Source organism: Ictalurus punctatus, chromosome 6, assembly GCF_001660625.3.
Source record: "Ictalurus punctatus breed USDA103 chromosome 6, Coco_2.0, whole genome shotgun sequence".
Lineage (NCBI taxonomy): Eukaryota > Metazoa > Chordata > Actinopteri > Siluriformes > Ictaluridae > Ictalurus > Ictalurus punctatus.
The window spans coordinates 28,605,841-28,619,030 of NC_030421.2; the positions used below are offsets into that span (position 1 = coordinate 28,605,841).

General features: G+C 38.9%; 2 protein-coding genes across 2 annotated transcripts; both read right to left on the reverse strand.

Moving 5' to 3' along the window:
* Positions 1-225: 225 nt before the first annotated feature.
* Positions 226-4,451, reverse strand: LOC108266491 (sterol 26-hydroxylase, mitochondrial). Its single transcript, XM_017469880.3, has 9 exons — positions 4,154-4,451; positions 3,677-3,867; positions 3,220-3,419; positions 2,863-3,060; positions 2,534-2,697; positions 2,270-2,436; positions 1,961-2,042; positions 1,688-1,888; positions 226-767 (listed from the first exon to the last, which is right to left on the reverse strand). Exons 1-9 carry the CDS (start codon positions 4,379-4,381, stop codon positions 624-626), a joined length of 1,575 nt encoding a protein of 524 aa, XP_017325369.1. The 5' UTR covers positions 4,382-4,451; the 3' UTR covers positions 226-623.
* A 2,043-nt stretch (positions 4,452-6,494) lies between these two features.
* LOC108266489 (sterol 26-hydroxylase, mitochondrial) lies at positions 6,495-13,190 on the reverse strand. Its single transcript, XM_017469878.3, has 9 exons — positions 12,871-13,190; positions 12,422-12,612; positions 9,875-10,074; positions 8,839-9,036; positions 8,534-8,697; positions 8,264-8,430; positions 7,908-7,989; positions 7,615-7,815; positions 6,495-7,015 (listed from the first exon to the last, which is right to left on the reverse strand). Exons 1-9 carry the CDS (start codon positions 13,117-13,119, stop codon positions 6,893-6,895), a joined length of 1,575 nt encoding a protein of 524 aa, XP_017325367.1. The 5' UTR covers positions 13,120-13,190; the 3' UTR covers positions 6,495-6,892.

Below are 13,190 nucleotides of genomic sequence, written 5' to 3' on the forward strand. Positions count from 1 at the left end.
TTTCAATCCCAAACTTGGGATAATGTCTATGTGGTTTGTCACATTTTCTTCCCATGTGCATGTGAATTTTCTCTGGGTTCTCTGGTTTCTTGCCACCTGCCAAAACCATGCAAGGAGGTGGATAATGCTAAATTTCCGCTAATTGTGAATGAGCATGTGAATATAGGTGTATTTACGATGTCCTGCATATACCTATACCTGTGTATAGGAAATTTATCAAGAAAGTACAATTGCTTATAATGGTTTATTTAGTGGTTACATATTCAGTATTCATGGCTACTTATTTTCAATGTTTTTTCCAAAAATATTTGCTATAATTAATTTTTTTAACATTCTGATAGCTATAACCCGAGCAGAGGCACAGTGCAAATCATTGTCAGTGTTTAGCTGTGACTGTAATTTGCTTAAAAGTATCTTAAAAATGCATTGTTATAGGTGCAGACTATTGAGCCAAAGAAGCAGTGGCATACTTATGATCATTCTACAAATTCAATCAGCGTTCTGGAATCAGAAATCTTGAAACTGTTATACCATTGCACATTGCACTTTTGACAAATTGTCCTTGGAGGAATGGGCTTTGGAGAGAGCAGGTGGACTCCTCCTGTCACAAAGCCTGGCCAAAGTTAATAATCCTGACTGTAAGCATGTGTATCTTTCCGCTCCAGAAAACGAAAATTGACTTGTCGGTCTGCCACAAGCACAATGCGATTAAGAACTTTGACCTCTCCTATGCTGGGATCCGGCTTCACTTCAAACAGCTTTATCATCTATATAATGAAAATACAGCAGTTCAACACCTGAACATTCAGTATGTGATTGGATACTAAATATAAAAAATATATTCAGGAGGTCACATTCAGAGTTGATTTAAAATGTGTAATGAATAGTGCAGAGTCAGTCAAAATCAGAGGAATATTGCCCTTCCAAATTGCCCCTTTGTGTGTGTCCACTGTGCCCTATGGACATGCATCTCTTCCAGAGTGTATTCCCTACTATTCCTGGGATTGGCTCTGAACAAAGTCTGTCAAGAATTCCTTGGTGTGCACATCACAGAGGACCACACCTGGGCCCTCTGAAGCCCAGCAGTGTCTTCATTTTGCAGACCAAGGAGAACAAACCTCTCGTACCCATCCTCATTACTTTCTTTGCAAGACAACAATAGAGAACATCCAGAGTAACCGTATTACTGATATGGGAATTACACTGGTCTTGCTATAGCCAATAGTGAAAACAGTTGTGAACATGTTGAATGGTCTTGTGTTTAGTACTCTCATAATCATTTTGCCCCATTCCCATCTCACTTGATGCCCCACAAAAATCAATTGAAATGTGGGACTCTGTTCAGGACTCACTAGCATAATGGACTGTACCGATTGGTCCCGATCCTGACACTTCCTTTTAAGATCACAGCAATGCATCAACCAGAACCTGTCTGCAATTGGCTACCCATTCAATATGTGCTCAGCCATTTATATTCTGCTCTACCGTTGTATCAGAGCCATTAAAACTGATGGAAGACTGTTGGTCAAAAAGAACAACCAGAAAATTACCATGTATGACCTGCAAACTTTTTTATTAATATTTTGAACTTACTGTAGGTCATCAACTCTGAATGTGGTCCACTGTGAATAACTAATAATAAATAAACAGGTAGATAAAACTTTGTAAATGATCTCTGGTTTCTTACCCTTGCCAGAGCCAGGTGCATCTCCAGTTCAGCGATACGTTTACCAACACACCCTCTGACTCCAAACCCAAAAGGGATGGAGCCGAATGGGTTAGATCTTTCCCTCCCATCCCGTAACCAGCGTTCAGGCTTGAAGATTCTTGGTTCAGGGAATACTGTCTCATCATGACTGATCGCATAATGGTGGATCACAAACGAGGTCTGTTCATAAAGGCAGTTGATTATTTAAACAATGATTTTAGGGAGCCAATACATACTATAAAAAACAATTACCTTTTTAGGGAAGACGTGTCCTCCAATTACCACCTCACTTCCTGACAAAATACGTCCATTTGTGGGAACAACTGGGTACATTCTATACATGAACATAATAGTGTTAATAATAGATCAAAAAACAAATACAAATTCTCTATAATGACTCAGTTTATTTTATGTTAAATGTCCTAACTACCCATGATATAATGCTACATTTCTGCCCTGCACAGATAGTGGTAAACTGTGGTTGACTGGCCTTAACAAATTCATGCACCCATTATAACACTGTTTTGTATTTCATTTATTTCTCTCCTTTCGAACATCCACCTTAGAGTCTCCTTGATGACAGCTTTGAGGTAAGGCATGCTGTTTATGTCTTGAGTCGTAGGAATTTTGTCCCCATTTACAATGCTGGTCACTTCTTGATACAGTGTGTCCTGTGTCTTTGGATGCCGTGAGAGCAGGTACAAGGCCCACATCATAGTGTTGGATGTCTTTAAAAGATATGATATGACATTTCATTCTATCTTATTCTCCATCACTAAGAACCATAAATCTTGGACCAACACTCAAAGTCAATGCTATCCTTACTGTGTCCACTCCTGCCAGGAGCAGTTCAGTAATGCTCCCATACACATCTTTTTTGGTCATGTTGGTGTTGGAGAGCAAGTAGCTGAGATACCCTCCTTCAGCTTCCTGACCTGCATCCAGGCGCATCTGAATATCCTCCATCTTTCTGTCAATTAGCTTGCAGGCTATTCAGAGTTTCAGATATTTTTCTCAATTTAAATAAGCCAACACATGAGATCATAAAGCATAATGTATACTACAATATGGTATATATGGTACATTTCTTTTACAGAGATACTAAGAGATAGAGAAAGCTATTTGATGTTACAGCAATTTCTTCATCATCTCACCGAATTTGAAGATTCCATCCCAACCACCCACGAAGCGGTGCCAGAATGGCAAATAATTGCGTGTCCACTTGGGAAGCAGGGACACAGGCAGATTATAAGTAAACATCTGGGCAATGGAGTTGATGAAGTTTTGAGTCTCAGCTGGAATCTCTTCTTCTAGACAGCCAATCCGAGTCTCAAACAGTATGCGGGAGATTCCTGAATAAACAGGAATTAGGACAGAAAGGTGAAATGCTTAAATCAGACATTAAATTGGTTTATCCTTATGTTATATTTGTCTCTTCACATCCACTATAAGCCAATAATTGGTTAAGATCATTTTTTTTGCAGTTACACATAAGACCTGACAAGCCATACCTTCTAGACTGAAACGGTACAGCTCATTGGACATGTTGGGTACCAGGTCTCCAGTGGAACTCATCTTGCATAGATAGCATATCCTTTTGATAAAATCTGTGACCACTTCATTAACCACATTCTCATACTTCATTGCATCCTTTGGATGAAGCATTCGTTTATTCAGCATAGATCGGAGTTTGTACCACTTTTCTCCTTCTCTGTTCAAAATAGCATATTTAACACACTTAAACAACAACCAGAACTTCCCACACCTGCACCCACTGCAAATCTACTTCCTATGATTAAAATATTATTCCATGAGAAATAATATTTCTAAGTACTTTTTCAGTTCAGTGAATAAATTAAAATGAATTTAACTCTAATTGCCATGTCATTTACACAATTTAAGTCTCAAAATAAGCCAATCACACAGTAGAGCTGAAAAGCAATAGTGTAAAAGGTGGATCTGGCTTACACAGTGAAAGGGCCATAACCTAAGTCCTTCAACTCTCGATATTCAGTCCACATGCTCATGTCTCCTCTACATGGGAACTTCATATCTTTTCTCAACAGTTCCTCCAGCAGTTCCCCACTACTTATACAAATAGTAATCATGTTGCCAGTTTTTACTTTGTACATGGGGCCATTTAGTTGTTTTTCATACAGCTAGGGAAATCACAAAGAGAAAAAATGTCAATGCCATTGACAAAATGTAGCATTAACTACATAATAAACAGAGCAACTGTTTGTTTCCAAATGATAAAATCCCCCTTGTACTAAGTTCACTCAATTCCTTCTTCTTCTACAGTTCTGTTTTCACTCCTCAAACCATAATAAATTTATGAAGGCATAGTCTGTAGTTCCAATGTCTGTCAAGTATTAAGATCACCAACAGTGATATAAAATAAACGTCCCCACAGGAGAACAGGCCACTTTGCTGAGCGTACTGTACCTGTAGCTCATGCATGCGATTGTAAAACCCTTGAAAAATCATCCTGTACATTATTGTGGAAAGAGAGAGCTCAGAGAGGTCAGCCTTAGTCCTTAGGTGCCCAGGCGATACAGAAGCAGTAGCATTTCCTCCTGCCATTCTCCGTATGTTCAAACTGGCTGTGGTAGGCCGAAGTAGCATACGGACAGCCATGGTCCTAACCGAATGCAGAGCTAGATGTTCTGCCATTATTGTAGTGGAATGTCTCACAGCAGCTCAAATTTCTTCAGGGACAAAAATACAGGAAGTCCAATTAACTCTTTATATGCTACTCTAGCACCATTTTGTGTTCAGGCAACTCTTGAACTTTGATACATACAATGTTATATAAACCTTTTAAAAATCAGTTTAATATTACATTTAAAATGCACACATACTCTCAAAACTGATTTAATTCCAAATTTCTACTTCTAGCCATACTCTCATACTGCTCAGTTTAATCCATGCACTACCACTGAGCGTTATTACAGTATCTCACAAAAGTGAGTACACCCCTCACATTTTTGTAAATATTTGATTATATCTTTTCATGTGACAACACTGAAGAAATGACACTTTGCTACAATGTAAAGTAGTGAGTGTACAGCTTGTGTAACAGTGTAAATTTGCTGTCCCCTCAAAATAACTCAACACACAGCCATTAATGTCTAAACCACTGGCAACAAAAGTGAGTACACCCCTAAGTGAAAATGTCCAAATTGGGCCCAAACTGTCAATATTTTGTGTGGCCACCATTATTTTCCAGCACTGCCTTAACCCTCTTGGGCATGGCGTTCACCAGAGCTTCACAGGCTGCCACTGGAGTCCTCTTCCACTCCTCCATGATAACATCACGGAGCTGGTGGATGTTAGAGACCTTGTGCTCCTCCACCATCCATTTGAGGATGCCCCACAGATGCTCAATAGGGTTTAGGCCTGGAGACATGCTTGGCCAGTCCATCACCTTCACCCTCAGCTTCTTTAGCAAGGCAGTGGTCATCTTGGAGGTCTGTTTGGGGTCGTTATCATGCTGGAATACTGCATACTGATCATGCTCTGCTTCAGTATGTCAAAGTACATGTTGGGATTCATGGTTCCCTCAACGAATAGCCATATGAGTGCTGCCAATATTGCTGCAGATGTTGAAGGGGTGGGGGGTCAGCCTGTCAGTGCTCAGACCATACGCCGCACACTGCATCAAATTGGTCAGCATGGCTGTCATCCCAGAAGGAAGCCTCTTCTAAAGATCATGCACAAGAAAGCTGGCATACAGTTTGCTGAAGACAAGAAGACTAAGGACATGGATTATGAGACCAAGATAATCTTATTTGGTTCAGATGGTGTCAAGCGTGTTTGGCGGCAACCAGGTGAGGAGTACAAAGACAAGTGTGTCCTGCCTACAGTCAAGCATGGTGGTGGGAGTGTCATGGTCTGGGGCTACATGAGTGCTGCCGGCACTGGGGAGCTACAGTTCATTGAGGGAACCATTAATGCCAACATGTACTGTGACATACTGAAGCAGAGCATGATCCCCTTCCTTCGGCAACTGGGCTGCAGGGCAGTATTCCAACATGATAATGACCCCAAACACACCTCCAAGATGACCACTGCATTGCGAAAGAAGCTGAGGGTGAAGATGATGGACTAAACCCTATTGAGCATCTGTGGGGCATCCTCAAACGGAAGGTGGAGGAGCACAAGGTCTCTAACATCCACCAGCCCTGTGATGTCGTCATGGAGGAGTGGAAGAGGACTCCAGTGGCAGCCTGTGAAGCTCTGGTGAACGCCATGCCCAAGAGGGTTAAGGCAGTGCTGGAAAATAATGGTGGCCACACAAAATCTTGACACTTTGGGCCCAATTTGGACATTTTCATTTAGGGGTGTACTCACTTTTGTTGCCAGCGGTTTAGACATTAATGGCTGTGTGTTGAGTTATTTTGAGGGGACAGCAAATTTACACTGTTATGCAAGCTGTACACTCACTACTTTACATTGTAGCAAAGTGTCATTTCTTCAGTGTTGTCACATGAAAAGATATAATCAAATATTTACAAAAATATGAGGGGTGTACTCACTTTTGTGAGATACTGTATATCTACATATGTGTGTGTGTGTGTGTGTGTGTGTGTGTGTGTGTGTATATGTAAGTATCAGAGATACAAAATGCATGACATTTATGTATATCTGTGTATGTAGACCAGATGAATCATAATTCATAGTGCAATTCACATTATGTTCATGGCTCTTTATAGTACATCATATTGACAGAATATTCATAATGTTTTAAACAGTATTTCTAAATGATCATACCAGGCCATTGATGCCATGTGATTTTTTTTTTTTATTCAAACGTTTATTATATATACACTGAAAAAGTGAAAAGGCTGCTGTAATTAATTTATATCAAGAATACATATTGAATTAAATTGTCTTTACATACTAATAGAAATCACTAAAATACATGCTCTATGTGTTTTTCATTTGCATCAATACATACACACACCAATGAAATTACAGAGTGTACTTGCAGAAAGAATGGTAGAAGGACTGACATTGACTTCCTTACAGTCTCTGTGCATTCGGCTACTTTTGGCCAAGCATGATACCACAGCACTGTTCTCTCTGGAGAAAGGGGCTTTGGAAAGATTTTTTATGCTGGTGTATAGATTTCTTCTGTGGCTTAGTTTGGTTGATGTTAAAGCTCAGAACAGTTTTAAGTCGTTACATGAGTTTCCGCTCCAGAAAATGAAAATTGACTGTTTTGTCTGCAACAAGCACAGTACGACTGAGAGATTTGACCTCTCCCACACTGGGATCCAGCTTGACTTCAAACAGTTTTATTATCTAGATAATCAAAACAAAGTCCAACATTTAAGTATTTCAGATAGCAGATAAGATATCAAAACTTAAAAATTTGTACACACATACAGTGCATGTGAAAAGTATACACACCCCTGTTAATAAAGCATGTTTTTGTGATGTAAAAAATATATCCAAGATAAATCATGTCAGATATTTTTTCACCTGTAATGTGATATACCAACCAACAATTCAGTGAAAAACAGATAGATTTGAGGAAAAAAAAAGAAAGAAATAATTTTGAGTGCACACTCTTAACTAAAATTTTGTTAAAGCACCTTCTGCTTGTAATACAGCACTAAGTCTTTTAGTGTCTACCAACTTTGGAACTCTTCCTTGCAAATATGCTCCAGATTTATCAAATGGCAAGGGGATCTCCTGTACACAGCCTGTTCAAATAATTATACAGGTTTTAACAGGTTTTGTGCCAAAATAGACTGGTATTTGTAACTATCTATGATTCCCTCTATGATTGGGGCCCATTTTTCACAGGGGTGTGCAGACTTTTTATATCCATTGTAACTGCTAATAAATAATCAGATAACATTTGTTATATGATCCAGTAAAGTTTTCTGGTTTCTTACCCTTGCCAGAGCCAAGTGCATTTCCAGTTCAGCAATCCGTTTACCAACACACCCCCTCACTCCAAACCCAAATGGAATGGATCCGAAAGGAATAGGTCGCTCTCTCCCATCTCGTAACCATCGTTCAGGCTTGAAGACTCTTGGTTCAGGGAATACTGTCTCATCATGACTGATTGCATAATGATTCATTATAAATGTGGTCTGTTCATGAGAGTGGTTGATTAGTTAAACAATGATTTATGGAGGAAGATACATTTTAGAAATAAAATAGTTATCGGGAAAAGAAACAGTACCTTCTTAGGGAAGAAGTGTCCTCCGATAATCACATCGTTTTCTGATAAAAGGCGTGAGTTCATGGGAACGACTGGGTACATTCTAAACATAATTATAACATAGTCTTAATATAATAGATAAAATTATCAATTTGCATCCAAAAGGTAATGGACAAATAGCACATTTACTTTAATGGTAAATATCAGTACTGCCCAGGATATAAGTACACCTCTTTTATTGGGTGAAATACAGTATAAATAAATAAATAAATAAATAAATAAATAAAGGTGAAAAACTAACCTAAGTAACTGTATACTATGTGCTATATGGTACTTAAATGGCATGTACTTATAAACATTGTTTTTTTTCTATCCACCTTAGAGTCTCCTTGATGACAGACTTGAGGTAGGGCATGCTGTTTATGTCCTCAGCTGTTGGAACTTTGTCCCCTTTGATGATGCTGTTAACTTCCTGATACAGTGTTTCCTGTGCCTTTGGATCTTGTGACAGCAGGTACAAGGCCCACATCATAGTGTTGGATGTCTTAAGAGACAGGACATTTCATTTTGTTTAATTCTTCATTATATTTATCAAAATAAGTTTTATACTAATTAACAAAGTTATATGATAGTGTAGTTATCCTTACTGTGTCTACTCCTGCCAGGAGCAGCTCACTAACGCTCCCATACACATCTTTTTTGCTCATGTTGGTCTTGGAAAGCAAGTAGCTGAGATACTCTCCTGCAATTTCCTGACCTGCATCCAGGCGCATCTGAATGTGCTCCATCTTCCTGTCAATTAGCTTGCAGGCTAAGCAATGGAGATATTTCTTTCAATTTAAATAAACTTACAAAAGATGTAATAGGCTACAAGATAAAAAAAAAGATATCTTTCATTTGTACTGGAGAAGAGGGACAGGAAGAGAGATCATTAATGTCTTCAGCATCTCACCGAATCTGAAGATTCCATCCCAACCACTTAGGTAACGCCGCCAGAATGGCAAATAATTGCGAGTCCACTTGGGTAACAGAGACAAAGCCATGATCTGAGTCAACATCTGGCCGATGGAGTCAATGAAGTTTTGAGTCTCTGCTGGAATCTCATTCTCAAGACAACCAATACGAGTCTCAAACAGTATGCGGGCGATTCCTGAATAAGCAGGCATATGTCTCATCTTGCATTTCTATCATCACGTACCATATAAAAACTGTAAGCATATGAGCAATCTATATTACACATATATACATACACACACACACACACACACACACATATATATATATATATATATATATATATATATATATATATATATATATATATATATATATATATATATATATATATATATATATATATGTACTCACAAAAGTGAGTACACCCCTAAGTGAAAATGTCCAAATTGGGCCCAAACTCCAAGGTGTCATGTAAGTTGTTAGTATTACAAGGTGTCAGGTGTGAATGGGGAGCAGGTGTGTTAAATTTGGTGTCATCGCTCTCACACGCCCTCATACTGGTCACTGGAAGGTCAACATGGCACCTCATGGAAAAGAACTGCATCCACCCAATTTGGACATTTTCACTTAGGGGTGCACTCACTTTTGTTGCCAGCGGTTTAGACATTAATGGCTGTGTGTTGAGTTATTTTGAGGGGACAGCAAATTTACACTGTTACACAAGCTGTACACTCACTACTTTACATTGTAGCAAAGTGTCATTTCTTTAGTGTTGTCACATGAAAAGATATAATCAAATATTTACAAAAATGTGAGGGGTGTACTCACTTTTGTGAGATGCTCTATATATATATATATATATATATATATATATATATATATATATATATATATATACACATACACACACACACACACACACACACACACACACACATACGTATACATATATATGTATATATATATATATATATAAAATCAAGCTACATAAAATTGTCGAGCAATTATAATTAAGACATGATGGGCCATACCTTCTAAAGTGAAACGGTACATCTCATTGGATATGTTGGGTACCAGGTCTCCAGTGGAGCTCATTTTTCGTAAATGGTATACACGTTTGATAAAATCTGTGACAACCTCATTAATCATATTCTCATACTGCTCAGAGTCCTTTGGATGCAGCATACGCTTGTTCAACACCGATCGGAGTTTGTACCACTTTTCTCCTTCTCTAGTGAAGAAAAAACACAACATATTTCTATGTTTTTCTTTTTGAAGAAACAATTAGAATTTCCTACAACTGAAAATTGTGGGTAAAAACTAGGAGAAGTGTGTATGAATGATTCAGGGAGCCCAGAGTTAGACAGGGGCCGTGGAACACACCTAGGATGTGGTTCATTAAAAAAATGATAAGGACTATACCTTACTCCTTACAGTGTAAACTCTGAAAGGTTTCTCTTTTTAGAAGGTGAATTTGGCATTCATTCACTTTAATTCACTTTAAGAATTTTTTTCAAGTAGATCACTTTTTATCTTACCTATATATGTATTTTCATTTTACATATGAAAATATGTGCAGTTACTAGATACAGTTGCAATAAAAATTATTCAACCCCCATTGAAAATCAGGTTTATTGCCAAAATTGATAGACTTTCAGCTGTTTGCAATGAACAAATCAAACAAAAGAAATTGAAATAATTCAACACAACAAATGCTTCAAGTGGTTTCCCCAAATTCAACTGAGAATGCAACTTATAATTATTTCTCCAATCTCAAAATTATTCAACCCCCTGAATAAAATCCCTCACAATAGCACAAATATGCAAAACAGTTGTTGTCTCAAGCACACCTGATGCAACTAATCAAGGGCTTCATTAGTTGCACCAGGTGTGCTTAAGCTGGAACACATGAAATACCTGAACTGGCTAGGGGTAGAAAATATATTAAATACCTGGACGGGGCAGAAAAAGGAAGCTATCAATGGCTGCAAATAGATTTCTGAGCAGACAGGTTGAGAAAAGCCCTTCGAGTGACTGCAAAGGACCTGCTGCAAGACTTGTGGCAACAGGCACTGAGGTTTCAGTGAGCACAGTAAGGCGCGTACTAAACACAGAAGATTCCGTGCCAGAACTCCAAGACGTACACCACTACTGACCCAAAAGCACAAGAAAAGTCGGCTCAAAATCATATAAATAAGCCACAGACGTTTTGGGATTCTGTTCTGTGGATCGATGAAACAAAACTGTAACTTTTCTGCACGATGCCTCAGCGGTATGTCTGGAGGAAGAAGAATGAAGAAAGAACACTCTGTCCACAGTCAAGCATGGTGGGGGATCAGTGACACTCTGGGGCTGCTTTGCATCCTCTGGCACTGGAAACCTGCAGCGTGGAAGGCAAGATGGATTCATTGAAGTATCAGGAAATCCTAGGAGAAAACCTCATGCTGTCTGTGAGGATGCTGAAGCTTGGGCGTCATTGGACCTTCCAGCAGGGCAATGATCACAAGCATACCACAAATTCCACAAAGACTTGGTTGCAGAAGAAATCCTGGAAGATTCTACAGGGCCATCACAGTCACCTGACTTGAACCCCATAGAAAATCTCTGGTGAGATTTGAAGAAGGTGGTTGCAGCACGCAAACCCAAGAATATTACTGAACTGGAGGCCATTGCTCATGAGGAATGGGCTAAGACTACTCAGCTGCTAGAAGAAGCTATGCATCTCGTTTGCAGCAGGTCATAACATTTTGCATTTTCAGTTGAATTTGGGGAAACCCCTTGAAGCATCCGTTGTGTTGACAGCTGAAAGTCTGTAAATTTTGACAATAAACCTGATTTGCAATGGGGGTTGAATAATTTTGAATGCCAGTGTAGAACTGTATTATATAAATGCATGTATATTTTTGCATTTTAAGTATTTTGCTTTAAGCTGTAACTTATTAAAACAGCACAGAATATGGCCCAAAAAATCTGATTGTAATTCTGAAAAACCCAAAAATATTTGGTTAGTATTGCAAGTGCATCTCTAAATCAACACTCCTCAAAACAAGTTGTCTTATGTGCCATTTGGCCAAGTACTGGGATTTGCACATAATATTTTCCATAAAAGTGCAGAAAAAGTTTCTATTACAAATATATAATAAGAATCGGAAATATGCTATTATATTATAATCCAAATCTATAATTTCGTCGTTCGAGATGTCAGTGAATATGCCAGAAGCTCTACGAGTTACCGAGAACCAATTCAAAGAGCCGACTCATTCGCAAACGACACATCACTAGTAAACAATATGACGTCATTTCCTGTGGCCTCAGCTCTGAACGGGCGGATATTCACTGCTGTAGTAATCCGATGCTAGGCTAGACCTGTTGCAGCCCGTCCGCGAACAGAGAAAGCGACTCAACACCGTGTTGAATTAAGTTTATTAGAGTAAGTGCTAAAATGAATTAAAACAAAACGTATAATTAAAGCAAAAACGTACAACAAAGCACTCGCTCGCGCGCGCGCGCACACACACACACACACACACACACACACACACACACACACACACACACAAAGAAACACAGTGGCTTACTCAGTGATAGGACCATAACCCAAACCGTTCATATCTCGGTATTCAGTCCAGATAGTCATGTCTCCTCTGCTAGGGAATTTATCATCTTTCCTCATCAGCTCCTCCAGCAGCTCCACACTATTCAGCGAAATTGCATGCGTGTTGCCACCTCTTACTTTAAACATGGGTCCATACAACTGCTTTTCATATAACTACAGAAATTACAAAAAGAAACAAAAAGCATTAGACTTTTGTAAATGTCATTAGATCTTCAGTATGGAAGACATGTTGAACAATCACAAGATGTACAGAGCATCTTTCACTTTTCTACAGTTTTATTTTCACTCTGCAAATCTTAATCACTCACAAACAGTACCAAGTATCAAGGTGACTACCAGCACAGCAAATAAATCATACAGCAGTGAAATGTCCCTAGATGTGTAGAGCCTAAATCACTTCACATACTGTACCTGCAGCTCATGCATGCGATTGTAGTACCCTTTAAAGATCATCCTGTACAGTATTGTCGGAAGAGTGATCTCAGTGAGGTCAGCCTCAGTCTTGATACTCCCAAGAGGTGTAGCATTTCCACCTGCATTTCTCTTTAAGTTCAGACTGGCTGTGGTGGACCCAAGGAACACTTGAACAGCCGTTGGCTCGGCTGAACGCAGAGCTAGACGTCCTGCCATGAATAGCTTAGGTCCTGAATATCTAAACATCAGCTTGTGTTTCACTTTGCAGCAAGAAGGATGAAGCACAACACTCTGGGATGTTAACTCTTTACTTATCA

Coding starts and splice junctions, on each gene's coding strand:
- LOC108266491 (XM_017469880.3), bottom strand. CDS start 4,381: ATGGCAGAACATCTAGCTCTGCATTCGGTTAGGACCATGGCTGTCCGT. Junction 2,043..2,269: donor GTCATCAAGGAGACTCTAAG/GTGGATGTTCGA, acceptor GTTCATGTATAG/AATGTACCCAGTTGTTCCCA. Junction 768..1,687: donor TGCACCTGGCTCTGGCAAGG/GTAAGAAACCAG, acceptor TTCATTATATAG/ATGATAAAGCTGTTTGAAGT.
- LOC108266489 (XM_017469878.3), bottom strand. CDS start 13,119: ATGTTTAGATATTCAGGACCTAAGCTATTCATGGCAGGACGTCTAGCT. Junction 8,698..8,838: donor GGATGGAATCTTCAGATTCG/GTGAGATGCTGA, acceptor TCCATTGCTTAG/CCTGCAAGCTAATTGACAGG. Junction 7,816..7,907: donor GACACTTCTTCCCTAAGAAG/GTACTGTTTCTT, acceptor TCTCATGAACAG/ACCACATTTATAATGAATCA.